The sequence below is a fragment of the Hippocampus guttulatus genome, chromosome 10, assembly GCF_054856545.1.
Source record: "Hippocampus guttulatus isolate MCC_2025c chromosome 10, RoL_Hgut_1.0, whole genome shotgun sequence".
Lineage (NCBI taxonomy): Eukaryota > Metazoa > Chordata > Actinopteri > Syngnathiformes > Syngnathidae > Hippocampus > Hippocampus guttulatus.
In genome coordinates this window covers 14,677,852-14,705,060 of record NC_141270.1, presented here as the reverse complement: position 1 = coordinate 14,705,060, position 27,209 = coordinate 14,677,852, and the positions used below count along the sequence as shown (strand labels likewise).

Below are 27,209 nucleotides of genomic sequence, written 5' to 3'. Positions count from 1 at the left end.
ATGTGTAAGCAAATTCTTCCTGATGTTCCATAGCCCCCCCTCCGTAAAGCTGTGCTCATCCCTCGCCATTACCTGCCTGGGCTTTTATAGGCAGTTCATCATGCACAGGTTATTGAGCTCTTGAGTACGAGTCCCTGCCGGGATGTCGAGCAGTAATTAACTCCCAGCCAAGAGTCCTTTTTGGCCCCACTTCAGCTGAGATTAAAAAAAAGGAAGAAAAAAAAGCCATCTCAGAGATTCTGGGAGGCAGCCACTTTGCATTAGATGATATTGCATCAAACATTCTTGCACTTAGGAACAGACGGGACATGGCCGGCTGGCTGGCAAGAAGCCTGCGCCAAGGATCCACTACTTCTGCTTTAGACATTAAATGAACAAACGTATTTGGGTATTGTGGGGTCTATTGCAGCCACTGTATTTGCAAGACACATCTTGGGATGTATTATCGGTGATATGAGCTGGGGGTCCTCCTGTTTTGGGTCTCGCAACATCAACAAACACTCATCCAGGTGACCCGGCCAAGGTTGATCGATGTCCCTCATGTCCAATCAGTTGAAGGCTGCAAATCAAACCAGAAGAAATCATTTGTCCCCTTTGGAGCAATAAAATCTTCCAGTCTTCTTGGAAGACGTACGACGCGATATCCATCCATCCAGAACATTTGTCATCATCTCTTTTCTAAATTTCAGTTTCGCTTCATCCCAAAGGTGTTTCATTGGATGGAGGTCAAGTTTTTGCTCCTAAACTGTTGACGCAGCTGTTTTATCCAACCGCAGACTGAGTTCTGACTTTTCTTATGCAGTACCGTCATTTTTTTTAACCCCGTTCACACCATTCTGCTAAAATGCACATTGCTGTGGTCGTAACATGTTGTTGTGGTCTTTTCCGTCAGGTCATTGTCCTACGTGACGTGTATGGGCTGTCTCTCCTTCCTCTTGCTGGCGGGCATGTACGTTATCACGGATGTTATGGGCTGGTGGGGCGGACAACCGTTCATATATCCAGGTACTGAACGTGGCCCGCCTCATCCTTAAAGGATCATGTTGTTCCCAAAAATAAATAAATAGTGCATTTCCCTTTTAAAGCACGTCAGGCTGTACATGAATGTATGCCTCCACCGCTCTCCTCCTCAGGAATGAACTCCATCTTGGTGTACGTCGGACACTCTCTCCTGGGTTTCTACTTCCCGTTCAGCTGGGAGATGCGTTTCCAGGGAAGCCACTGGGAGTGGCTCTTCCAAAGCCTGTGGGGAACTGCGTTGTGGGTAATCATTGCCTACATGCTGTACAGGAAGAAATTCTTCCTCAAAATTTGAACCAATTTGTTCTGCTGCCTTCACAGTTTGTTGAATTCTCTATTTTCTTCCGATCTCTGCAAATCAAATCTTGAGCTACGCTTGTGTATAATGGCGGTTATCCAAGCTTGTGTACATAATTATTTTGATATTTCACTGTTGTCCAAAAATGTGTATCAAACACATTGTGCTTAAGGCCTTGTCAAACTAAAAACAGTAAGACTTTTCAGGCACTTATTGACTTGAATCAGTAACTTGATAATTAACGATTAAACTCCGTTATTTCAGTACCTTTTTAGTAGTTGTTACCATTACATTTAGTGCTACATCAGCAAAATATGTCTTTCATTATATTTCATCATAATTCAACAAAATCCCTGATGCTCGTGAGGCGTGTATCGTTTAAATTACCACGCATGGTTCCACGTTCTTAGAAATGATTCCATTGTGAATCATTCTTATATATTGGAGCTCCTCTTAAGTGCAAGAATGGTAAATCACTTGTTTTGTGAATTAATTACAGTGATTAAATCAAATCGGCGGTACTTAACAAATTAGACCAAGTGATTCCACCAGAGACCAGGTCACGGCCATTACGCGTCCGTTGCCATGGCCACTCCTCTTTTTCTTTGTGCGCCGGCGTTTGTGTGGGTGTGCCACCTGCTGTGTGAATGACAATACTTTAATAGGGGTCAAGATGCACAACTCACATTAATGGGATCGACACCTCACGGCTCACGCTCCTCCTTTTGAAGAATCGAGGAAATGAAATGCAATATATCAGTGGACACCAACAAAGCCAGCACTGAGCTCCCGCATACGCGATATGAGGAAATGTGTTGGAACATCAGGACACCGACAGACTATCAGGTTCTTCCACACTACGCTCATCCATCCATGCCTCCTTTATGAGTGAACAGAAAAGAGCCTTCGCTAAATTGTTCCCACAAAGTTGGACTCATGCAATTGTCCAACTGATGTTTTTTTTCTTTTTTTAAACAAATAACATCCGGCCTCTGGTTGATTATTAACTGATGAAAGCTATTCCCCAATGCCTTTGTTCAGCACCGACTGTGTTCCCTCAAAATACAAATCGATCAACGTGCATAAACAAGGTTCATTTTTACTACTCCCTAACCATTATGTCGTTTATATTTTTCCTTGGTTACTGGTTAAGTTCAACCTAGTTGAATGCCTGACGTTAAGTACCGCGCTTGCACAGATGAGCGCCTCCCCAGCAGTGCTTTAATAATAAATATGGCGACGTGGTTCTGCCGGTTGTTCCGATCCCAGTGGGCACACGCTGGGTTCTTAACTAAGACTCGAGTCCATTAGCCTTTTCCCAAACTACTCTGCCGGCATTGCAAATGCATTACATCGTCGATTGTTCCGACTGGGAAGAAAATAAAAGGGAAGGCGGTTTCTTTCAACCAGGTTGAAGTTTAAGAACTTTTTGGGAGTGAGGATGGAGAATTGCGAATCAAGAACACTTCGCATGTCACGATGAACTGCAAGCATATGATCCTGATGATGTTTGGTGCTTTTTAGAGAGTAAATATTGAAATAAGATGCAGCAAAATGTGCTGCCACTCTAGCATTAAATAAGACGCTTCTTGGAGACGATTGCGGTCTGACATAGCATGTCTGAAACTCCAACACTCCCTTTCTCCTATTGATTCTTGTTACATCTATATGTCTCAAGACAGCTATAGTCTGTCATGTGGAAACTTTATCCCAGATCCAATGTTCTAATGTGCCATCTCTGACTCCTATATCACATAATGCTCTTCTACGTCCCTTGATAGAGAGAACAGGATGTATATGTCCTCCCGTTGGCTGGAAATATACATATTAAAATACGAATGAGTCTCAGCAGGTCCCGACTATGATTCCACATGATGAAATCCTACTCAAATGGACAGTTTTGTTTCTGCGTGTATGACCGCCTCCGTGTTTTCTATGCCATTTGATGTGTTTAACCACCCCAAAAAAATCATTAATAAATAAATACAGGAATAAATAAAATAAAAATAGAGGACTATTAAATGTAAGTGAAGCTCCGGAGAAATTGTGGCACGCGTTCTCGTGAGTTCCATCCAGTGCTGCACGTAGGCATTGCTTGCAAAAGTAAACACTGTGTGACTGACTGGTGTCCTGCCCTGAGGCAGCAGCAGCACTGCATCACTCCACACTTTCCAGTCACACACTTTAACGGAGCCTTCACCCTCACACACTCCTGAGCAGGAAAAGGTTCCACACTGTTTCCCACCAAGCCAGAAAGGCAGCATTTAGCAAGTTGTTATTTCTTCCGACTTGCCACAGTGTGATGACCTCTTGGACTACTGGCATACAATACAAAAATGCATCCAAAAAGATGTTACTATCAATGCTTAATTTTGATTGACATGGTCAGAGAGGAGGTCGGAATTTCAATGGAGCTAACACAACGAAGAGACATGGTGGCCACAAGACACTCACATAGCAGGAAGTAACCAATCAGAGGAAAGTTGGTTTATATTTTATATTAAGGAGGACGGCCACCCAATTGGAGCAAAACTTATTGACAGATTGAATATTTCTTTTGCACTAAAGGGAAAATCACTATGACCAACAAAACTAGCTTGGAAAAAGGCAACCTCATCTCCAATCCAAATTATATTGTCAAAAAAAACAAAACATCAAAGTTAATTTTTTTTTAATTAATAGTGGAATGGGATCTTTAAGAGACAATATCAGGAGTCCGACTTAAGATAGTGCTTGATTGTTGAAGGGAATTCTTACTCACCAAACACCCTTTGCCTGATATGTGCCAACAAGCTCGCAAATGAGAATAAGCATTTTTTTTCTCCAAGATTGCTTAAAATTGAATACCACGTTTCCATTTCCGACATCCTTTCACTGCAAAGCGAAATTCTCACAAAGACTGCGATCCAAAAGTAAATTACAGAGTAGTAAACTAGACGTAAATAATACACTTTGGGTGTCGGTGTCTTCCATTGCCCCAAGATGGGACCGGCTCAACGCAGAGCATCCCACTAATTCAAACAAACTCATTCGGAATCATGGTGAGTTGTCCATCCATCCATTTTCTGTCCCTCATAAGGTTCACATGTGTGCTGCAGCCTATCCCAGCTGTCAATGGTGGGGGAGGGGGGGCATTCATCATCCGGTTCTCAGGGCATTGTTCACAATGTAGCGGTCATCAGCATGGGATGTGGCCAAAGGACGTCAACTACATTTTTCTGTGACTCTTCCAGTTGCTCGTTGTCTCTCTTGCAACCTACTGATTACAGTCATGAACGTCATGTTTGAAGCATCACAATGGCAAGACACTGTTGAGCCATTGTTAGGTGTCTTCTTGGTCTCGTGATGTCAAAATGTGAATTGTGAATTTTGCCATGAAGCAACTGAAACATTTAACAGTTGAACATGTGCATTTAAAAGGTTAGAGACGGACAAATGAAGTTAATCTCTGAAGGTTTGAATGCATTTAGGCACGTCCTGAAATTTCACCCAAAAGCCCAATATTCCGAACTTTTTGTGAGTACTGTAATTGTATTTTAAAACAGTCATCTTCCAGATAAAAATTCAAGCAGTGATCCATGTTTGGGCCATAATCTCTCAGTTATTTTGGTGTTAGTTGTCACATGACATATGCAAAGAATAGGCCAACGAAAAATGCACTCCCGGCAAATCGGTTTACATACTCTAGAATTGCCCTTTTGATGAAGAGTCTGACTAAAGAGGAAGTTTGTTAGGTTTCATTCGAATGTTTATGAATGGATTTTCCATTTGTATTTGGAACTAAAGTACGTCTACATTTAAGGACTGGTTTCAGTTTCATGATTATTTCAACTGTTAACTCAAGCGCTTTGCGGTTTGCAATCTGCTAGTTCACCTGTGGACCTAATGCGGATTAGTGGTTCAGAAAATGGATGCCTTTACTTTGCGCATATTAAATACAGAAATACATTTAACATTATACAGTTAAAGCAAAAACACAAATCAAATTTTTTTTATGTAGTATTACTGGAACAAATGTGTTTTTCTCTGCTTTTCAACATTCTTTTCCACTGAAGAAGCTGCTCTCATCCCACATGGAAGTGCATTTCACATAAGTCTCAACTGCCTTTAGTTTATAATCGTGTGTGAGGGACATTAAGTAAAGGCCACTCAGCAGAATGCAGTGACCTAAGAGGTCAACAAAATTCTCCCAAATCCACCAAGTGTGGAGGAGCCGGCCCACTAAGGGCTCCCTGTGACCTCATGTGATGCAATGAACGCTAAATTCAAAGCAACAGACCCGTGACAACGCTGTAAATCATACATTGGGGCATCGTCTATCAATACTTGTTGGATCTTATTTGAGTGAGCACACTGTGGCCAATCATTCTACATATTTCTCGTGGATTTTCACAAATTTGACATACCCACTGAATTCAATGTCCGATTCGCACTAGTTTAGGAATGGAAATTAAACAAAAAGATGGCTGTAAAGATTTAATTTTTTTTTAAAAACTGATAGAAATGGTATGACAATTTACCCCTTGGCACAGTTTCACTACACCTTGAATAATATCTATACCGCATGTAATAGTTATCGATCCCGATTTGCTCCCTGCAGCGTGTTAATGAGATGACTGACCCGCTGTTAAATTACGCTCTTAAATTTCCTGTAGCTGCGTAGCCGTCTGCCGCTGCGGAAGCAGCGTGGGCAATGAGGCAGAGCCGCGCGCACCCCACCAGCGGACAAGTCGTCGCCCTCCCCCCTACCCCCAACGCCCCGCGCAGCCAGCCCGCCTCGCGGCTCCAGCAGCCACTCGGAGCCTGCACGCGCACGCACCGCGCAGCTGGATCCTCGGGACGCGGACGACTCGGAGTGGAGCCCACGCGGGACACGCGCACTACCTGTACATTCTTTCTCGTTGTCGCTTTTTGAGAATTCCGTCGAGTGTGCCAATTGCATTTGCATGCATCAACTTTTACTTATGGTTGGCGAAGATGGGGTCAAGTTGTGGTTTCTCACGGGGAAACGGCGCTTCGGTGCTGCTGCTGCTGTGGATGCTGCTGAGAGGTAAGAATCAGCATCACTACTATTTTTTTTTCCTATAATGAAAAAAGTTTAAGGCTGAAAGATGTGCATTATGGTGGAAAAGTAATGCATTCATTTATTTTGTGTGAGTCTTGCATTCCTCGCCCTGGGAGCAATGTAGCAGTGCGTTTTGTGTAAAAATGCGCTTGATAGTTCCAAAGAAAGATTACAAACTGAATGAAATGTGTATGGGGTACAAGGTAGGGGCTGAAAGGGGAGTGTATCCATATATTTTTGGGCTCTATATGTGGAAATTATGCATATATTATTGTATATGTATTTTAGATGACATTTCTTGCTGGACAATCTATTTTTAGGGTCATGGTAAAGGAGTAGGATTCGATTATTTCCTACTTGCCACCACACCTTAATGTATAGATTTCATGTTGTTGGTGTTTTTTGTTGTTGTTGTTGTTTTTTTAACTGCATGTTTAAAATAGTTGAATCAATCACTCAATCAACTCTAAACGAAATATCGTTTTAGCTTTTATGTATCACGCGATAGTTGTTTTTCCCCAAGCCCAAACATTGCTTAGTGTGTTCGGTGACATAGACATGGTGTGTATCTCATGTTATGTGAGTTATGGCATGTTGGTGTCACGGTCGAGTGAATACAGCCATATATCATAATATCATAATCCCATTCACAATCCCACAGCCCAACTGTACCAACACGGTCATTCTAAGTGGTCTATATTTAAAGTTGGGCTCATAGTTCAGGAGCGTGGATATCTTTGTGGGGCAGCAAAGTATATTCTGTGGACAGAAGTATTGAAGTGAACATTTTAAAGGTTTAATGGCTCACTCGGTGTGGGCTGGGCGTGAACCCCTCGCTCACCTTGAGTCTTGAGTCAGACATTTTGCTTTCAGTTTTGTGAAGGCGTGTTTTCTCAGTGACTGCGCCCCATCGCACAAAGTCAGGCCCATCAAGGCATGCTTGGAAGAGTTTGATGTGAAACAGCAATGGGGGGCGGGGGGGGGGGGGGGGGGGATATTAGAATGGATATTGTCAGGCCGGCCAACATTTGGAACTGTAGTTCATGCTGAATGGTCAAAAACTCCCAGCGTCACACCAAGCCATCTTGTAAAAAGTATTGCTATAAGTGGAAGCTGTCAAGAAAAAGCCAAATCCATTGTTTTCATGTACTGTGTCTGAATACTTGCGTAACTTCGTTAGATGGTAACGCCTGCCCAGATGTGGGCCATTGTGTGGAATTGCTGATTGTCTAAGGGGCCTCCAATGTCGTCTTATCAAGCAAAAATCGAGCACTTCCGTCATTTCAATCAAAAGATGAGACGGCCGTGCTCATACGGATTGTCATCGCTCGTTGGTATCGGCAAAAGTAGATTGAGCAGTAAACCTATCACCCGAGAGTACCTTTCTTCTTTCAGGGTTGTTAAATTGATTCCTGATCATTTTTCAGGTGGCATGGCCTCGTGTAATGTCCTCTGATTATTTTTCATGTTGACAGCCGCTTTACGGGGTTCTCAAGGCGCACAAAAGCTGACTGATGTTAGTTTGCATCACATATCCTGCGCATTGGACCGATTCCGCCTTGCATGTATTCTGCACTTGAAGACATTTTTTTTTCAAATGCTGGCTGTTGCTTTGGTTTGACTGAGAAAGCGAACGGTGTGATAGTAATTAGGTGGGTACGGAAAGACACCCCATTTTATCTCTTCGCCTGGCTGATTGTGGCAACAAAAGAGCTAAGCAGGCTGAAAGAGGAAAGGAGGTGAACAGCAGGCAGGTGTGTAGCAGCTGCTCACATCTCCGGGCAAACACCGCCTATTTGTTTTCTTTGGGAAAATATGATCTGAACACAGCGCTCACTTTGTTATCAGTTGCCGAAATGACGCATCACATTGATTTCATTGTTCCCTCAACCCCTTAATGACAATGACGTGACGCCGACTCCTTGTTCAAGTTCCCGATGTAGAATATATATAATTGAGGTTCGAATACTTATATTTTGGTGACCTTAACTCATCCGCGTGACAACAAAAATCTTTTTTATTGAATCCAAAATAAATGGTGCGTGTCACCCTTATGTTGTGCTATGTTTCATGCACTAATGATGTCAGAAGTAAAGTGAATCAAGTCCTCCTTATTTGTGGGTCTTTATTGTTTGGAACATTTCTCGAATGTATTCAGTGGCGGTGCCCATCCTTCCCACTCCAGGTTGTGTGTAACGGATCGGTGAAGTGTTTTTTGTTTTTTTTTGCTGAGCTAATGAATCTGAGGAAATGGGCAATTAACGCTTGATGGCAAATAGCAGCCGCAGCTTACACCTTCAGGAAGGTCAAAGATCTAAAAATTGTTGCTGGGAAACGTTTTTAGTGCATAAAAGGCTTTCTTAAAATTGTAAGAAGCTAATGATTTGTCTTAATGGTTTCCTCGACTAATAATTGATGAAGGCCAAACGAATCATTTGCAAGCTTAGCTGGAAACACACAAAACTCACGACAGCCTTTTTTTTTTTTTTTGGAATCCTTTTAGTAGCGAACATTCAAACGTAATCCATCACTTTCGTGAGGAGAGCCACAGATGTCTTCACATGAAAGCATCGAGCGGTTTATCTACCACCGTGACCGTGTTTCGCTACCTTTGACCCCCTTTACCCTTCGGTAACCTTAACCTAGTGGTAACCTCCAGCCATTTCTTGCCCATGCCGGAGTCGGCCACAACATCTCTCGAATCTCCCCCCTCTAGCTTGCATCGTTTTCATCAACATCTTTCTCTTTTAGCGGCACCAAACCAATAAATCTCATTTGGTGCATGCCGCTATTTGATTTAGCTCCTTATTACATTACATGGTTTAGTAAAGCTTCTGTTTTGCGTTGCCAATGTGGAAGCGTCATCAATCTTGTCAATTTGTCTCTCGTCTTGTCACTCCGCTTCTTTTAATACAATTTGAAAACATGCTGCGAGAAATTATTTGGTGAAGAGTGTGTCTCTTCCATATTTTTTCTATCAACGTGTGTTCCTCCTAATTCTAGATGCAGGTACTCATATGTATTTGTTTATTATGTTGTTCATCTTTTCTTGACTCATGCTCAGGTGACGATGCACTAAGAGCTTATTCCTATTAGCAAATGTAGTTGTTTGATGGTTTACGAAATGGTTCTTCCTATTCCGATTTAGGACTTTCCACGGGGTCTAATGATAATATTCAATAAGACGTTCCAGGAAACGCAACAAAATGTACATCCAATTAGAATCTGGAGGAAGTAATGTTCCTGTTACTGCTGGGAGGTTTAACATCCCCTTCTTAACTGTATGGAGGCTTCCCCGGCTCTGTGCATGACCCGTTAGTCAGTTATGGGTCATGCTTCCTCCTCATGCATGGTTAGAATTGAATTTGCTGCGGTGAAAGGACAAGGAGACGTTGATTGAAATTTTGCCCCTTGGGAATGTGGCCCTTTTGTTTCACACAGATCCTGACAAGTTATTCTCCAGTTCCCTAGTGGTACCCAGCGTGTTTGACATAGTATTTACAACTAGGAGCGAAACAAAGAAGGGCATCTGTGTCCTCATGGGACGTGCGACGACCGCAGATCCACATGGGAGGCATAGTTGTAAATTCTTATTTCATTAGTGTACCGTTCACCATTTTGGATTCCACATTAAACCCATCCATCAAACCATTTTCCATACTGCTTAACCTCACGAGGGTCACGGGTGTGCTGGAGCTCATCCCAGCTGACTAACAATGGGAGGTAGCGTATGGACTGAATTGATGGCCAGGGCACACATAGACCCAAAAAAATATATTTGCAGTGATGGGCAACTGGTGGGTCACGGGGACACTCTGAGTGGACTCTTGATTAAAAAAAAAAAAAAAAATTACTTCCAAAAAAAAATTCCCCCGAAAAACGGGTGGAAATGTGGAATGGGGGGAGAATCCCAGAAAAAAAGGGAAAAATCCAAAATTAACATTGAAATGAAAAAAATAAACTATTAATAAGTATGCGAATCAGTGGCTAGGCAGGAATCAAATGTAGTTTTAAGTGGTAATATCACCAATCGCCACCAGATGGCAGAAACGTCTTGGGTTTTACTGTATTCTGTCATACATTGTAATGTGAGCAGGCCGAATAATTTTTTGTGCATTTGGAATGAGATGCAGGACAAACATCGGACCTCAATAATGTTAAAATCTTGAGTTAGTTGATTTTTGTGGGAAACAATGTCCAAAACGAGTTGCACTTAATGTTGTGTATTATCGCAAATTAAATATATTCAGAGCAAATATTTTGCACATACGATATGCACATTTTTTGTCGATCTTTAAAATAACATTTTTGTCATACATCTGGTTCAGAAGTGCATGGTCCAATGTGGCACCCCAGTAACACTGATGACATGTGGAGAACATGCAAACTCCACCCAAAATTCATTGTAGAAGATGATGCAGAAGTGAACAGCTGTAGAAATGGGAACTACAAAGTAGCACTGTTTAAAGTGCTGAAAGTTTCATATCAAGCAATCATCGAAAATTCCGAATTTATTGTCAAATATGCATTCATGATGTGTAATAGCAATATTGCAGTGGGAATGAAATGTTTCAATATGCTTTGAAAACCTTATAGGCCAAAATTAGCTTTTTTGTTTTATCAGTCATTTTATATTTTTTTAGCAGGTTATTCAAAAATGTTCACAGGGTTGGCCAAACGTTGATCACTAGCCAGATAAAGCTATGGTTTTATTATTTACATTTATTACTCATTTTCAACGTTTTAATCACTGTATCAATGTCAATATATGCCTGCCAGTTCAAACAAGCAGGTGGCCTGTTTCGTTATAAACAAATAAACAATAACAAAATCACTTTTATTTTCAATTTTGATCACTGTAAGGTCTCTACTGCAACATTCTATTCAATCCTTGATTAAAAAAACAAAACAAAAACACCCTATGAGTTTGCGCAGTCCTTTATATCTAGAATTGGAGGTGAAATCATCATCATGCTCAGCTGCCTAATCACTGCCGCTGTGATGAGATGTACTCTCAAAGCAGGAGACTGACTTGAAGCCTGCGTCACGTGACCGACCCGCTCCCTCTGACGCACCCCTGGGAGTTCTTAAAACTTAATATGTACTTGCAGCTAACCCCTAAGGAGATGTCCTATTAGATTTGTTGATGACTGATGAACATGGTACATTGGATCTTGTGCTCTTCTCTTCCCTCTGAGCTAATTGGATTACATTGTGGTGTAATGGATTATTATGTTAAGGTATGCAGCACAGTAAACTACCTGATTAGCTTTTGCTGGAAAGTGATCAGATATATCATCATGCCGCCCTTGTTACGGGAAATGACTATTTCATACGAACACCTTCTTGCTTTGAGAGCACGGGCTTTATTCTTATTCGATAAAGGTCTTCTGCGTGGATATGATGAAACAATATTGCATATGGTGTAGGAGACACTTTAAAATGTTATGATCAATAATGGCTTTCATAAGTGGAATTTCTTTTTAGCTGATGGAAATCCTGGCAGTGAGCAGGTCCCAGAACTGTTGCGTAATAAGAAGTGGTGTTGTCATGATAGCTGATGATTTTGGTGTAAACGTGATGTTTATTTTACTGAACTGTACGATCGTGATAGCACACATTTGATGTGCATGAAGCTTCAAATGATTACGTTTTGTCTTGCCGTGCCCGTGCATGCTCGCAAACTAATAATGGAGCCGGTCAATTATGTGTGTCGTGGGATGATTTCACACGTGCCGCCTTCAGCTCCATGTCTGTCTCATAAGAGGAAAACAATCAGCATCACTGTTGATTAGTACGGTTATTGATTGCACTGCTGCCTTTCCAATGGGTCGTTTCCAAGGACACGTGCAGTGCATGTTGACCTTGGCAAACACAGGCCTCTGTGCAGGAGCGGTTGAATAACATGGACCGTATCAGAGACGCTGCTCGCTTTCTGCGAATTGTGATGTGGTGTGCGGCTCTCGCTATTATTTCCTTGAGATTTGCGCCGTGAGCAAGCACATGAGCTCATTGCTGGTAAATCTATCAGTCGGCGCGTGCATTGAACTAATTGAGTTCCCGTCTTTGTCTGGGACAACAGAAAAGGGCGTCCCACCCAAGCAGCACCTCTAGACAGACTTTGGTTTGTGATGCATCTCACAGATATTGTCATGAGCCTCTGTCCCCTTTGTCCTTCCGCAGATAATATACGAGGCAAAATGGACACACGGGTCATTATTACCGCCTGGCAAAGCACCAAGGTCAAGCAAAGAGTGTGCCGTCACCGTGGCTGTTTTTCTAGTGTTTTTCACATCCACTCAGAGGTAGAAAATAGCTCTTGCAAACATGAGGGAATGCAAGAGACCTCTCGTTCCAAAAGCATCTGTCTGCAAAATTACACACGCCTACTTTAGATTACGTGTATGTGGCAGGTGCAGCTCAGAACCAGCTTTTATGACGGTTTGATGGTTGAATAGGTTTGTCTTATCAAGGTAATATTTGCTTTGATAAAACAGGCTAATGCTGTTCCGGGAATAATTTTCTGTGATATTCCAATTATTGGAAGAGCATCATTTGCTGTGTTATGTACTATAAACCCTGCATGGTTTGAGGAACTGAAATGTCACTTTTGCATCATTGCAGGGGGGTTAGGTAATGAGTCATGATATTTTTACAAACCAAAGATATTATTTGCCCTCAGAGGTCAGCTCGATCCATTCAATTAAGTCTGATTACCTGCTTTCCATTGGCTTCGGTCCTGGAGAGAAATTGAATTTTGACTGATATGAACAAGTTGTGTCGCATAACCCCGGTGGCTTCAAGCCAACATTTGTTTTGCTCGCATCTGGTTTGCAACTAGTTGCTTCTTTGAAGAGCTGATATTCCATTTAATATGATATTTCTGTTATCGTTGTGTCTAGAAGTAAATCATTGTCATTCATTATTGTCATTTTGTTTGCTGATTGATGAGAATCATTTGATCGCTTTCCACGAAGACAAGCGTGGGTCTCGCTTACCAAGATAATAGTGCCCTCTAAAGGCTATAATTGGTATAATTAGAGGCCGGCCTTTTTTCTGCACCCGTGTCTTTCCCCAACATTGCCAAATTCAAATTAATTTTTTTTTGACAGCAAAAATCCTTCTAAAGGAGAGAAACATGAAAAGCACGCTCTGCAAGTGGCTTTTAATTATTCAGACAACAAATTTAAGATTGTCTTTTTCACTGTTTTTATCAATCATTTTGTCTCGGGTCACTTTTTAATATAATGTTGAAACATTGCAATTAATTAAAAGTATTGCCACTTGACAGTCACTCCATAAAAACAACAAACAACTCTATTTTAGTTGACTTAGTATTTTATTGTGGCTTTTTTTTTGTGGGTGCTCACATTTTGATCACACACTGGCTGTCACTGAAAAATATTTTCTGCAGTAATCAAATTAAATTGACTGAAATCAAATTTTTAGAAGTTGTCCCACAGGAGAAACAAGCAAGAGGGCTTTTTGTTTGTTTGTTTGTTTTTTTGTTTTCCGCAGGAACACTTTTACCAAAAAAATGGTTGCAGCCACCCTGAGTGAATCATAATCTTTCAGGAAGGAACATTTTATCCATCAATCCAGCCTCCTGTCATCCAAGTCCTGTGAAATTAAATCAATGTCTGAAACCAGAGCTGAGGCCTGAATTGCACCAACAGAAATAGAAAATCTAGTTTTGTTGTCTGCTAATGACATTAGCGCCCTCCCTAAATGGTCGCCCACTGTCGTCAAAGGGGATCATAGCAGGGATGTAATTACAGGACGCACACTCGCATCTCAATTTTCCTGTGAAAACATATAGCTGATGCGATGCAGCTCCTATACGGATTAGCCTTACAAGCACATATACCACCCCCTTCCTCTCCTCATGATTCATTTCCCCTCTGCATCATGTGATCTGGTGTAATTTAAACATCTCAAGGTGAATACAAGGACAATCGGGAACCACATGATTATCGACCACATGAGAAATTCATTAAAAGAGCTGCCTAAGTGTCATTTGAGCCCTCCTTTCAATTTCTGCTAACTGAGTGGACGAGAAGGTGGGGGTGGGGGGGACTGCTGAGTGTGTGTGTGTGTGTGTGTGTGTGTGTGTGTGTGTGTGTGTGTGTGTGTGTGCGCGTGTGTGTGTGTGTGAATGTGAATGTGTGTGCATTTATACACTGTATATGTATATCATGTCGCTCTTATTTTCTAAACAGACTATTATCCTTGTGTGTGTTAACTAGGGGCTAAAGGATTGTACTTTCCTCAAAATGAGTACAAGGAGACCATTTATGTTGGCCAGACAGCAGGGAGCTGGGTCCTCCAGGTCCACGCCATGCTGGATAGCGAGTTCGAGAAGCCGCACTTCTACCTGTGCTGGTCCAGCTCGCTGAAGCGGCCCGCCTACATCTCTTGGTTTAACATGGACACCAACACCGGAGTGCTGTCCTTGAACAAAACCCTGGACGAAAATGACTTTGCCTCGCTATGTGAGTGGCATACAAGCATTTCACGTTGATGTAGGAGCCTATTGTAGTGATGCTGTCAGGTATCCTCTACATCATGATTCAATTAGATTGGCTACACTCTTCCCATACAGATAAAGAAGTTCCATCATCAGGAAGAGGTCTGTTAGAGATTAAAATGTCTCTGTTTTCTCTCACTCTCTCTCTCTCTCTCTGCGTCTCATCAGATAAACCTTCATGGTCTGTGAAGAAGTTGTCCCTCTCTGTTATGGTACAACCTAAGTTCACCAAGAAGTCCTGGTGCATCACTAGAAATAACCCTCGGATCATCCTGGACTTTGTGAATGCCACGATGCCACAATGTGCACAGACAGATATGAAAGAGCTCTGCTTCCCTCACCAAGACATCTCCAAACCACACATCATGGAGAACCGATTCCCCGGGGCCGTAATGCAGCTGCGAAGACTCACGAGACGCAACGTGTGCCCCAACTACACCATCTCTTACAGTGTGGAATCAGGTAATTCATTATATTTATCCACGAGAAGACAGAAGTCATGTTCATTATTTTGCACAATAATGATCGACATTGATTTAAAAAGGTAGGAGACAAATATCAATCAGCAAAACTTTATTTCTATATGTCGAAGGTGTTGGCACAATAGCAACATTATCATTTCGATCCTACACATGCATGAAGTGCCTCGAAAGCAAGATCGAATCCATAGCAAAAACCATGAGTAAAAGCAACCCCAAAAGAATCAAGGAACTTCATTGTTTGTATTTTTAGCCATTTAAAACTAAATTTAGGCATTGAAGGATGCAAAATGTTTCCACGGCTCTACACTTCTTTTAGCTTAATGTGCAGAGGAGCTCAAATGCTCGTGGCCATTTATTTCTCACTTCACACTCTGGGAAGTGACGCGCATTACAGCCAGTGTTAAACTTCTGCTTTCAACTGCTCCTCTGTGACTGTCACTCTTAAAAATGCTGAACCAAAAACGTATTGTAGTATTTAACATCGTACTTGTACTCAATTGAACACTTCAACAAGTACATCACATCACTGGTAAGCTTTTTTTAAGAACGGGCGCACAGTGACACATGCGATCCTTGGGAGTAACTCGGTGCCCACCACTGGCACCATGTTGGTGACCCCGGCTTAGACTATATCCTGAAACAATCTAACGGATTCTGACTTCATCACAGATATCCTCAGTGTAGCATTTTGTCTAAACGGTGGCATATATTTCCTCTGAACTGTTGTGTTTGTAAATGCTTATTCAAAGTTGCATCTTTTCTTGTGTGAAGCACATTGAGTTACCCGGCGCATGAAATGTGCTTGATGTAAATAAAGCTGCCTTGTTTTTGCTCTTGTCCTAACAGAGACGCCCGCACCCTTCGCTGTGAATCAGAACACCTCCGAAATGGTTGTGACCGCCCCGTTAGACCGAGAAGAGAGTGAACGTTATAGACTGGTGCTGGTTTGCACAGTTAGCACAGAGGCTGCCATCACCACGCTGGACACCCCTCTGGATGTTTTTGTCAATGACGAGGACGATAACGCACCATATGTGAATGGAACAGACCCAGCAGATATTGTCATCAGCTTCAATCGGACGAAAGTAAGAAAACAAACAGAAGACTGGATCTGAAATTGTATTCATAGAAATGCCGATTCATCTCATCTGTCTCTTTCCAGGGTGGTACTTATGGTACTTTGTCAGTTTTTGACAGGGACTTGACCTCCATCTATTCCACAGACCAGAGTCACAATAGGTATGTTGAGACCTTGCTCAACGCTGACTCCTGGACAAGGGATACATTTGATGTGAAACGCAGCTTCAGTGAAAAGCAAGCTGCTCGTAACGGCGTCAGAGAAACCATTTATCACTATCGTGAGTAATCCCATCAACTGTATCTTTTTTTTTTTTTTTAATTAAAGAGATGTTTGAGAAGAAAACCTGCTGTGCCTCCCTTTTAGAGCTGATCCTGAAGAGGAACCTGCTTGTGACAGAGAATCGCAACGTGCAGCTGGACTACCTGGTCAATGACACGGCCTACCCCGGTCTAGATGCGACTGTGTTGCTTCACTTCAATGTCACCATCTTACCCGTCCACATCCACTTTGAGAACATCACACATATCTTCACGCTTATGCGTAGAGCTTCGATTTATGCTCAGGTACTCAAATTCAGCTGTCCGTTGATGTGGGCATATTCTAAGTCTGACTTTATCCGTTTGGTCAACGTGGGCTAATTTTGAAACACAAGGCCAACCTACCCTGGCAAAATTGTCATGCGTTTTTTATTTTGTTGGAGGATCATGGGAAATTTAGATCGATCCACTAACTCAAGATAATCTTTGAGGTTTGAGTTTAGTTGTGGTGATTGATTGTTGCAGCTGCCCAATTTTTCCAGTTTTTTAAAACCCTGATCAATCAAGTATTTTGTCAACGAAGTTACCCAAAACCCTGGTGGTTTCCTTTCGAGAGAACACATTTTTATGACTAGACTAAATTCAGGTGAAGGGGAGATCGTCAAAGCAAGTTGTCAAAAATGTCATTGGATCACACGAGCGAACTTATTTTAGTATTAGCATGTGAATATTTGGAATACATCCATGCACCCATCCAATTTCTGATTCGCTTTATCCTCACAAGGGTCGCGGGGGTGGTGGAGCCTATCCCAGCTGTCTTTGGGCAGTAGGCGGGGGACACCCTGAACCGGTTGCCAGCCAATCGCAGGGCACACAGAGACCAACAACCAGCCGCGCTCACACTCACACCTAAGGACAATTTAGAGTGTTCAATCAGCCTGCCATGCATGTTTTTGGAATGTGGGAGGAAACCGGAGTACCCGGAGAAAACCCACGCAGGCCCGGGAAGAACAATTTGGAATACATAATTTTATAAATGCTGTTGTTTTAGTACGTGATAGCCAATATTTGGTGCATATATTACTGTGTTGTGTTGTTCTTGCGACATGGTAAGATCTTACTTTTGCCAAGAGATGTCTGATTGCTGAACCGAACGCCAAAAGTACAGTGAAGCCATACAGCACTACACTTAATTCGCAAAATGTATTTCATAAAACTTTACCTCAGCAAATGGAACATACCAAAATTGCTCAGTACACAATTGTAGTGAATCCAAAAACGCTATTTAGTTGAGTGGGTAAGAATCTGGCTGTCTGCCTTACCTGAAAAAAACACATGCCACGTATTTTGTAGATATTTTATCAAAGTGACAGAGCTTTATCAGTGACAAATCTCTACCTCTTGTCAAGCCTGCCTGCTGCTGACTCTCCAGCAGGGGTGCCCAAACTTTTTGGACCGAAGATCGACTTTTCAATCAACCAACCTCCCGCGATCGACCTGTTACCGCGCACGCACATACACACGCACGCCATGATGAACGACAGCCCGACACGGAGGCAGGCGACGCACTTTTGCAGCCTGTTAACTATCGTAGCTCACACATTTTAAAGTGCCTCCCTCGGCCCTCTGGATTCCTATTCTTTGCCCGTGCCCTCGGTGAATTGTACACGAAACAAACTCTGAATGAGAATGATGATCACGATAAAAGATATAGCGCAACAGCGCTGATCAGAAGCTGCAATTGCAGACTGCTGAGAGCGTTAACAACCTCCGGTGACGCATGTCACGCGCCACCGTAGGTTAACGATTTACCTGCTTTATTTTATTTTATTTTTTAAATACTTTTTGTGAAAATGAGACTGATAGGATGATGAGGGTGCAGTGTACATGAACACAACAAATATATTTCTAATATGCACAAAGACACACAAATGGTTGTTTGTTTGTTTTCTCCTCTTCCGAAGCGAAGATGATCGACGTAATGGGCACCCCCGCTCTACAGCAACCATCGGAATACGCCATCCATCCATCCATTTGCTGTACATCTTATTCTCCTTAGCAATATTGGTGATCTGAAAGCTAGACAAACTACTTGTCGGCGACACCCTGGACTGGTCACCGGGCAATCACAGGACACATATAAAAGTGACATCAAATCCTCTTTCGCCTCTTCTCAGGTTGGCAGAGTTTGCGTGGAAAACTGCCAGCAGTTTGATGGCTTCAGTGTCACATACCAGCTGAAGGTTCCTGATAAGAACGTCTCTGCTGACGAGCTGTCCTGCTATGCAGCCATAAGTATCACCCAGGCACCCGATGAAATGTGGGCACTCCTCTACGTGAACGACTCTGAGCCTCTGCGAAGACCCGAGTGCCAGGATCTGCAGTACATGGTTGTAGCTCAGACGGCCCACCCACAGTCGGAAGCCAGCACTCAGATCCAAATCATTCTGGATACTGAAGGTGGAATACCAGGAAAATGCTCTCATCAATGCAATGTTTATAAATGTCAATTCAGTTCTTGAGCTGAGTTTATCAGCACGTCATTTCATCTCAGTCCTGCTTTTTTTTTTTTCCCAACGTTTAGAATGAAGTACTGTGTAATTTTTAATGTTGCTTTTTTCTTCCCGTTCCATTTAGTGGACTATGTTTTGTGCCTGTTTTATGCAGTAAACCAGGACAGTCAGCAGTTCCTATCCTGCGCAGAAAACAGACGTAGAGGAGACTGTGAGTCCACCAGAGGCCTGGGCGCAACTACGGGGAGATGCCAGTGGAGGCAAGGCACTGAAAAAGGTCGTTTAAAACTACACAGTCGTTTGTTTTTTTTTCGTTTGAAGCACTAAGAAACATTGTTCCTGGGGATCCAAACATGGGAGGTTCCCCACGCTAATTCAATATCAAAAACATAAATATGATTATTATTCCAGGAATTGCGGAAAACTACTCAACTTGTTCCCCAGACCTGCGCACATGTCCAGATAGCTTTTGCGATGCAGTTGAAAGCAAAGATACATCAATATGCCCGCAAGACTGTACAAGTAAGTTCTGATATCATTCATTTTGGGTTAAAGAGTCATGGCAGATCCTGACTGTTGCTTTCACAATGGTGACTCCGTGCGCGTGTGTCTTTATGCATGTTTTGTGTGTGCGTGTGCATGGATGCGAAGAGCAAACTGTCACCGGAGGTCACGAACTCGGCCTGAGGAACGGCATCCAGGCTGGCTACGGGACCTGTTACTGCTTGACGGAGAGATGTTTCTGTGAAAAGGAAGATATTGAGGGTGAGTTGTCAGATAACTAATTGCAACTCATATTTAAAATGAGTGAATAAATCACTCATGAACGCTGGAAACTCTGAAAAGTGAACCTTCTCTTTTATTGTAATTGATAAGAACAAGAATCCACATTCAATATAGTTTATGATTTCCACTGCTTTTATATTCATGTCACTCAACCACTTCATCACGACTGCATCCGCATTGGCTGACACGGACAGCGCTACTGCCCCAAGCAAGAGCAGAGCTTTCTGTTTTCAGTTATGTACATTCAGAGACCTATTTCAGGGTCCAATTTTGTTTTGACGCACAAGCGCAGTTAAAAATGAGGGCTTGTCCCATTGTGGGCATGAACACAGTCCACTTTGACTTTCCGGCCAATGGAAGCGACTTCTTTCATTCCCTTTAGATACAGTGAAGGAGAGACACACTCCAGGGCCAATTTGATGGGGTGTGGCGCATTCGTTTCCCAGTTATTATATGCTGATAATCATAATAATATATCAGAATTGAGTGGTAGGAGTGAAGAAATGTGTTACATACCCTTGTTTAAGTAAGGTCGGGCTACTCACTCAAACTATTCCATGTGACCGGAAGACACATGGCTTTACTTAGTGAGAAGAGGCAGGAGGGTCAAGTGTTTCAAACCACTTTTCATTTTCCTCAAACAAACAACAAAACAGCGACAGGCTTGATTTTCTAGGGAGGCGGGCAATCGAAACGATCACGGCAGTTTGAGCCTTTTTGATTTGGTTTTAAAATCGTGAACTAAGACTGAAACGAACGATACTATTGATTATTTAATATTTGTTTTTGTATCACTTTTTATGAAACATTTGAGAGCCTGTGGAAATCCCAAAGCAATTGTCTGTGTTTGTCTAATGATAAAGACACACCTGGCAGCATAATAAGGACTGATAAATATGAATGAAAAAAGAAGTGCTTTCATCTCCTTGAGCCATCACCTTATCATGGTTGAGGGGTTTGTGTGTCCCAGTGATCTGAGGAGCTACATTGTTGGGGGCCTTCGGCTCTGGTAGGGTCACCTAGAGCAAACAAGTCCCAGGTGAGGGATCAGACAAAGCATGGCTCAGAAACCACATAATGAATAGCACCTATGGATATACCCATCCCTTGCCCGGATGCGGGTCACTGCCCCACAACCCACCTTGAGCCAGGCCTGGAGGTGGGGCTTGATGGCACAGCCCAAAAAGGCAACATGGGTCTTCCTTCCCGTGGGCTCACCACCTTTGGGAAGGGCCAAGGGGGTCGGGTGCAGTGACAGTTGGGCAGTGCCTGAAGGTGTGAACCGTACGGTCCAATACTGTGGAACATCAAATCACTAGCAGGGAAAGAGCCTGAGCTGGTATGTGAGGTGGAGAGACTTCGACTCAATGTAATCGGGCAACACACCGCTTGGGCTTTGGTACCAGTCTTATTGTATAGTATAAGGGTATCCCAATGTGTACTTCGTACCACGACACTCTAGGACATGGTTCAATGATTGACTTTTCGGTTGTGTCAACAGACTTGCGGGTGTATTGTTTTGGACATTTGAGTGAAGAGAAGGGTGGAGCTGTCAACCAATCACCACCTTGTTTTTGTTGGTTCGAATGGTGACAGACCCAAATTTATTGTGATTGTCAGCTGGGAACATCTGATGGAGTCCGCTGTCAAAAGGAGTTTGAACTCCCACCTCCGGTAGAACTTCACCCAAGTCCGCGGGGAGGCAGGGGACATTGAGTCGGAGTGAACCATGTTCTACTCCTACATTGTTGGATCAGCTGACTGGAGCTGTGGTGGTAAGGTGGTCGATGCCTGTCGTGGTGGCAATCCCCGAACCCATTGGTGGACACCAGCAACAAGGGATGCTGTCAAGCTAAAGAAGGAGTCCTAGTGGGACTTTTGGGCAACTGATGGGTACTGGTTGGCCAAGCGGAACGCACCTTTTGGAAGTCATAGGAGGAGTTCGGCAATGCCATGGAGAAAAACTTCCCAATGTCTTTGAAGAAATTCTGGTCAACCATCTGGTGTCTCAGGAGGGCGAAGCAGTGCACCATCAACACTGGGTACAGTGGTGCTCAACTCAGGGATGCAAGTCAGTGGAGGTCATACTTCAAAGACCTCCTTGATTCCACCAACACGCCTTCCTTTGAGGAAGCAGAATCTGGAGACTCTGAGGCAGGCTCTCTTATCTCGAGGATTGAAGTCACCAAGGCAGTTAAAAAGCTCCTTGGTGGCAGGGCCCAGGAGTTGGTTGTGATCCTCCCAGGGTTCCTAAAGGCTTTGTTGCATCGCGTGGACATCAGGGACAGTGCCATTGGATTGGCAGAACATGGTGGTGGTTCAAGGGTGACCGGAGGGTGAGTTCCAACTACAGGGGGATCACTTTCCTCAGCCTCCCTGATAAGGTATATTTAGGCATGGTGGGAAGAAGGGTCCATTGTCCTGGCTGTGGAACGATGGACCAACTCTTCATCCTCAGTTAGGTCACCGAGGGCGCGTGGGAATTTGCCCAACCATTGTGACCCGTGTTTTGTGGACTAGGAAAAGACACCCCACCGTGTCATCATCTTTGTATTTTGTTATTTAGACATTCCTTCGAGTAACTGAAATTATGCACAATTAAAATGTTTTCTCTTTTTGTCATAGGATAAAATTGGCAGATTGCCATAATGTATTAAAAATGTCATTATGAGATCCTGCTTCATGTCAATACTAATTCCATCTTTCTACTCTCTCCTCCTCCCAAAAAAGAGGGGCTCTGCGACGACATGTGTAAGACGGTCATCGCCACAGTTCTGCTCCTCTCCTTCATCATTTCTATCCTCCTTTCTTCATACTTCCTCCACCGCTACCACAAGAACTCGCCCAAGCCACCAATAGCATCCGCTGAGATGACTTTCCGCCGGCCAGCCCAGGCCTATCCCATCAGCTTCCCTGCTAACAACCTACGAAGAGGCTCGCAGGAATCCATCGAGACTGACACCTTCAAAATACCCGTGAGCTGCTTCTCACACTACACATTTTGGTTGGTGAGGCTTTTAGACATGTGGAACATCGTGTTTATTTTCTTTCAACAGGAGGATCCCAAATGGGAATTCCCTCGTAAGAACCTTGTGCTTGGCAAGACTTTGGGAGAGGGAGAGTTTGGCAAAGTTGTCAAAGCAACAGCATTCAGATTGAAAGGAAAAGCAGGTTACACGACTGTGGCTGTGAAAATGCTGAAAGGTAAGCGCGATCAAACCACAGCAAATGCAACTCAAAGATCGGATGATAAACCCATCAGACATTTCATTATGCTTATCGAAACCATCTTTATGCTTTAAGAATGCTTTATAAGAAGAAAAATAGTTCACTTTCACTGCAAGACAAGAAAGAAATATATGTTCCAAACGTGTTCCACACTTCCACAAGTTTTCATGGAATTTGGCAGTTGAGGTTTTGCAAAATTCTTCTCACTAACAAACAAGCAAAGTTAAAAACAAACAGATGGGGAGCAAAACAGCTCTCACTCGCCCTCACGCTGTCAGAGAGACGTTCATGTAACGGTTAATTTTGCAGTGACGTAGAAGAAATCTGCATCACACTGAGAGATGTTCCTAATGGTATGGTTATTTTATGTAACTATGGTACATGACTGGATTTGAAAATGGATTTGTACATGTACCTAATGCTTGTGGCCAGTATGTCAATATTAAGACATGCTCTGACCTGATTGTTTGTTTCTTCATACAAAATCCTTTTTATTCTCCATGATAGAAAACGCCTCCCACAGTGAGCTACGGGACCTGTTGTCAGAATTCACTTTACTCAAGCAAGTGAACCATCCTCATGTCATAAAGATGTATGGAGCATGCAGCCAGGATGGTAGGACCTCAGCAAAGCTCCTCGGTGACAGCCGGTTTTGTGCATGGAGTGTAAAGACTGTTTTTCCTCTGAATAGGTCCATTGTACCTGATCGTGGAATATGCCAAGTTCGGGTCACTTCGCAACTTCCTTCGCGAGAGCCGGAAAGTTGGCCCGAGCTTCATGGGAATGGACGCCAACCGAAACTCCAGCTATTTAGAGAACCCAGACGACAGAGCGCTGACTATGGGTGACCTGATCTCCTTTGCATGGCAGATATCCAGAGGCATGCAGTATTTAGCGGAAATGAAGGTTTGACTCTTTTTTTTTCCATGTGTATCTTCATGATATATTGTGATTATGCTTTCTGATTTTTTTTTTTTTTTTTGGGCCAACAGCTTGTTCACAGGGACCTTGCAGCACGTAACGTGCTCGTAGCAGAGGGAAGGAAAATGAAAATCTCAGACTTTGGCCTCTCCAGGGATGTGTATGAGGAGGACTCCTATGTTAAGAGGAGCAAGGTGAAGACAGAAAGAACACACATTTCCCCATCATCTTTGAATTCATATCCAAATCTTTTTTTTTTTTGAAGGGTCGAATACCTGTTAAATGGATGGCGATAGAGTCTCTGTTTGATCACATTTACACAACACAAAGTGACGTGTGAGTACAGTCGTCATGTTTGAGTTTTTAAAGAAATAAGTCTGAATGCTTCATTATCATATACATCACGCTGAATGGTGTTTACTAGAATGTTTCTTCTTTCGTCCAGCTGGTCCTTTGGTGTGCTCTTATGGGAAATTGTGACATTAGGAGGTAATCCATACCCAGGGATTGCACCCGAACGCCTATTTAACCTGCTGAAGACTGGCTACAGGATGGAGAGACCGGAGAACTGCTCCGAGGAAATGTGAGCTCTCCTCTTTGTTAGTTTGCAACATCTGACAAGTGCAGGGCATCGCACGATGCACTCTGCTGGGAAAATCCCAAAATAAATGCGCAAACAACTGCAAAAATCTTTGCTTTGTAGGTATAACCTCATGGGTCGATGCTGGAAACAAGAATCAGACAAGAGGCCAACATTCTCTGACATCAGCAAAGAACTGGAAAAGATGATGGTTAAAAGTCGGGTATGGTGAAGCATTACCAAACAAATCTCCTTCAAGAGCACAAATAATGCGCAATTATTCCCATGATATTTAACAATGACTTTTGCGTTATGAGCACTACTTTTCTTCACTGATCGGCTGCTGATGTGGTTCTATTGCCTTGCAGTGAGGCTTGTTGTGTCCATACAAAAATCTTGTATATGATGACATCAATTATACAAGTAAAACTAAATGCACGAATGTGGTAGTAAAACAATATTTCAAACTCATGTTTTCAGGCAAACTGCACTCGTATACTGTTCATATAGAACTACATTGCAGAAAAGCTATTGGTCCAACGTTATGTAACCTCAGGCTCCATTTGTCTGACTGATAAGCTTTAAAACCTATCATTTGTTTTTTGAATAACAAAAATGTGGCCTTGGCAAAGATGCATTTAAAGCACTGCGCCTGGATTCTGTCTTGTTCAAACAGGGTTGTAGATTAATGAAAGCAGAGAGATTAAAAAAAAAAACCTCAGTCCGCCCCACCTAATCAGTCTAATCACACCTTGATCTGCTTTTGTCAGGATTACCTGGACCTGGCAGCGTCCACTCCTGCTGACGCCCTACTGTACGATGACGCACTCTCCGAAGAGGACACGCCACTTGTGGACTGTAATAACGCCCCTATCCCTCGAACCCTCCCCTCCACTTGGATTGAAAACAAGCTCTATGGTAGAATTTCCCATGCATTTACACGATTTTAGAAACAGGGCAAACAAACAGCCCCTCTGTTTTGGCAAGTTCTGTTTGGCTTTCTATAGTCAAGTGTGTGTGAGACTGTGATCTGGGCATGCCTTTAGTCAATTATTCCTGACCATTTCATCGTAAATTAGAGGCTCTGAGAAATACAATACTTTCTGTGGTCGTACATTTTGTTTTATTTGGACCTGTTTCTAATGTACAGGAACGCTGACCAAAAACATTTGCAAATACTGAATGCACTCATCCTTTTAATTTATTTAACACCCTTCCCCCTTCATTAACTTTTTTATTTGTACTTTTGTTTAATTTTATTTTTTACCTTTTTTGGAGTCATAAAGTCCTCCTTTTTTGCCACCGAAACCAAAAACCGGTGACATTTGAAACAGGTCCTCGCCGAATCAAATCACTACTTTTCTTCGCTTTTCCCCATGTGTAGCTGTTACTCTAATAATGATTACTGAATGGAGACACAGTAAGGCTTTTGAGTGCAACTCTTTGGCGATGTTACTTGAATAGACCGAATGTTCAGGTTGCTAATGCAATATTAAGCAATGCCTTGATGCATTACAAAGACCTACCATTGATAATGGTGATCAAGGTATAACCGACCTCCACCCTAGCCACTGCAGAGTTTGATTTAAAAGCCTTGCTGTCTGCACGCTGCTTATCTTTCACTGAGTGCAGAAAAATGATGTGTTCTCATTTTTAGGCATGTCATACCCGAACTGGCCCGAGAAGAGCCCGGTACCGCTCAACAGACATGATGCCACTAATCCAGTCTTTACAAGATATGCCAATGATAGTGTTTATGCAAACTGGATGGCTTTGCCTTCATCCGCAAAAAACGTGGACAAGCCTGATAGCTAGATGTGACAAGACAAATCCACATTGTAGAAAAGATGTGTTGGTAGACGTGTATATTTCTATAAGACTGTGTATATATAATCTGATGCTAAAGTTGGTTCCCTTTTAATTCTGTTGCACGGGTATTCAAACTGGGGTATTTTTTTTATTTTTTTTTGCTGCCAAACTAGCTAGATCAAAGCAGACCATGTTTCATTCAACTCTTATGTATGTTAATTATTACCTCACAGTCATGTTGGCCACGTTGTATCACTGCATGACTGTTGTACCAGATTGTATGTCAGTGTCAATGTCTTTTAAGTGCCTGTGCCGCTTCAACACTAGCCTCCAAATATTCATGTGCTACTGTGAAGATACTGTTCCAGCCCAGGAATTAAAGGGGACACCTTTACCATCATCTGCTGTAGACAGCTGGAACTGCGTGGACGAAAAAAAATGTAAAGTTTCTACCTTGGAGGACTGCGCTCCTTTCTATGTCCAAAGACTAATTTCTGTTCTACCTACACAATATTTCATAAACATTTCCAAACAGAGGTTAAACTGACTCCTTACTTTTATTTTTATTTTATTTTTTTAATTAAATGAAAATTGTCAGTAAAATAGTCCGACTTTGTTTGATGACTTCATGCAAATTGTGGC

At 42.6% G+C, this 27,209-nt stretch overlaps 2 protein-coding genes across 2 annotated transcripts in view; both read left to right on the top strand.

Annotated features, from left to right (window-relative positions):
• The window catches only part of LOC147199391 (heparan-alpha-glucosaminide N-acetyltransferase), a 29,241-nt gene extending 27,484 nt beyond the window's left edge, over positions 1 to 1,757 (top strand). Inside the window, exons 17-18 of the mRNA XM_086121751.1 lie at positions 893 to 1,005; positions 1,134 to 1,757. Coding sequence (XP_085977877.1) covers positions 893 to 1,005; positions 1,134 to 1,315 — 295 coding nt within the window. The 3' untranslated portion in view covers positions 1,316 to 1,757. The remainder of the gene's footprint in view (positions 1 to 892; positions 1,006 to 1,133) is intronic.
• Positions 1,758 to 6,075: 4,318 nt separating this feature from the next.
• ret (ret proto-oncogene receptor tyrosine kinase) lies at positions 6,076 to 27,110 on the top strand. The gene is made up of 20 exons (XM_086122705.1): positions 6,076 to 6,368; positions 14,630 to 14,875; positions 15,079 to 15,372; positions 16,239 to 16,477; positions 16,555 to 16,750; positions 16,837 to 17,036; positions 18,908 to 19,190; positions 19,398 to 19,520; positions 19,655 to 19,765; positions 19,895 to 20,008; positions 22,760 to 23,004; positions 23,086 to 23,233; positions 23,765 to 23,872; positions 23,949 to 24,163; positions 24,250 to 24,372; positions 24,444 to 24,514; positions 24,624 to 24,761; positions 24,882 to 24,981; positions 25,529 to 25,676; positions 26,416 to 27,110. Exons 1-20 carry the CDS (start codon positions 6,296 to 6,298, stop codon positions 26,571 to 26,573), a joined length of 3,333 nt encoding a protein of 1,110 aa, XP_085978831.1. The 5' UTR covers positions 6,076 to 6,295; the 3' UTR covers positions 26,574 to 27,110.
• Positions 27,111 to 27,209: the final 99 nt, after the last annotated feature.

Coding starts and splice junctions, on each gene's coding strand:
- ret (XM_086122705.1), top strand. CDS start 6,296: ATGGGGTCAAGTTGTGGTTTCTCACGGGGAAACGGCGCTTCGGTGCTG. Junction 17,037..18,907: donor GAGCTTCGATTTATGCTCAG/GTACTCAAATTC, acceptor GCCTCTTCTCAG/GTTGGCAGAGTTTGCGTGGA. Junction 24,373..24,443: donor CCTATGTTAAGAGGAGCAAG/GTGAAGACAGAA, acceptor TTTTTTTTGAAG/GGTCGAATACCTGTTAAATG.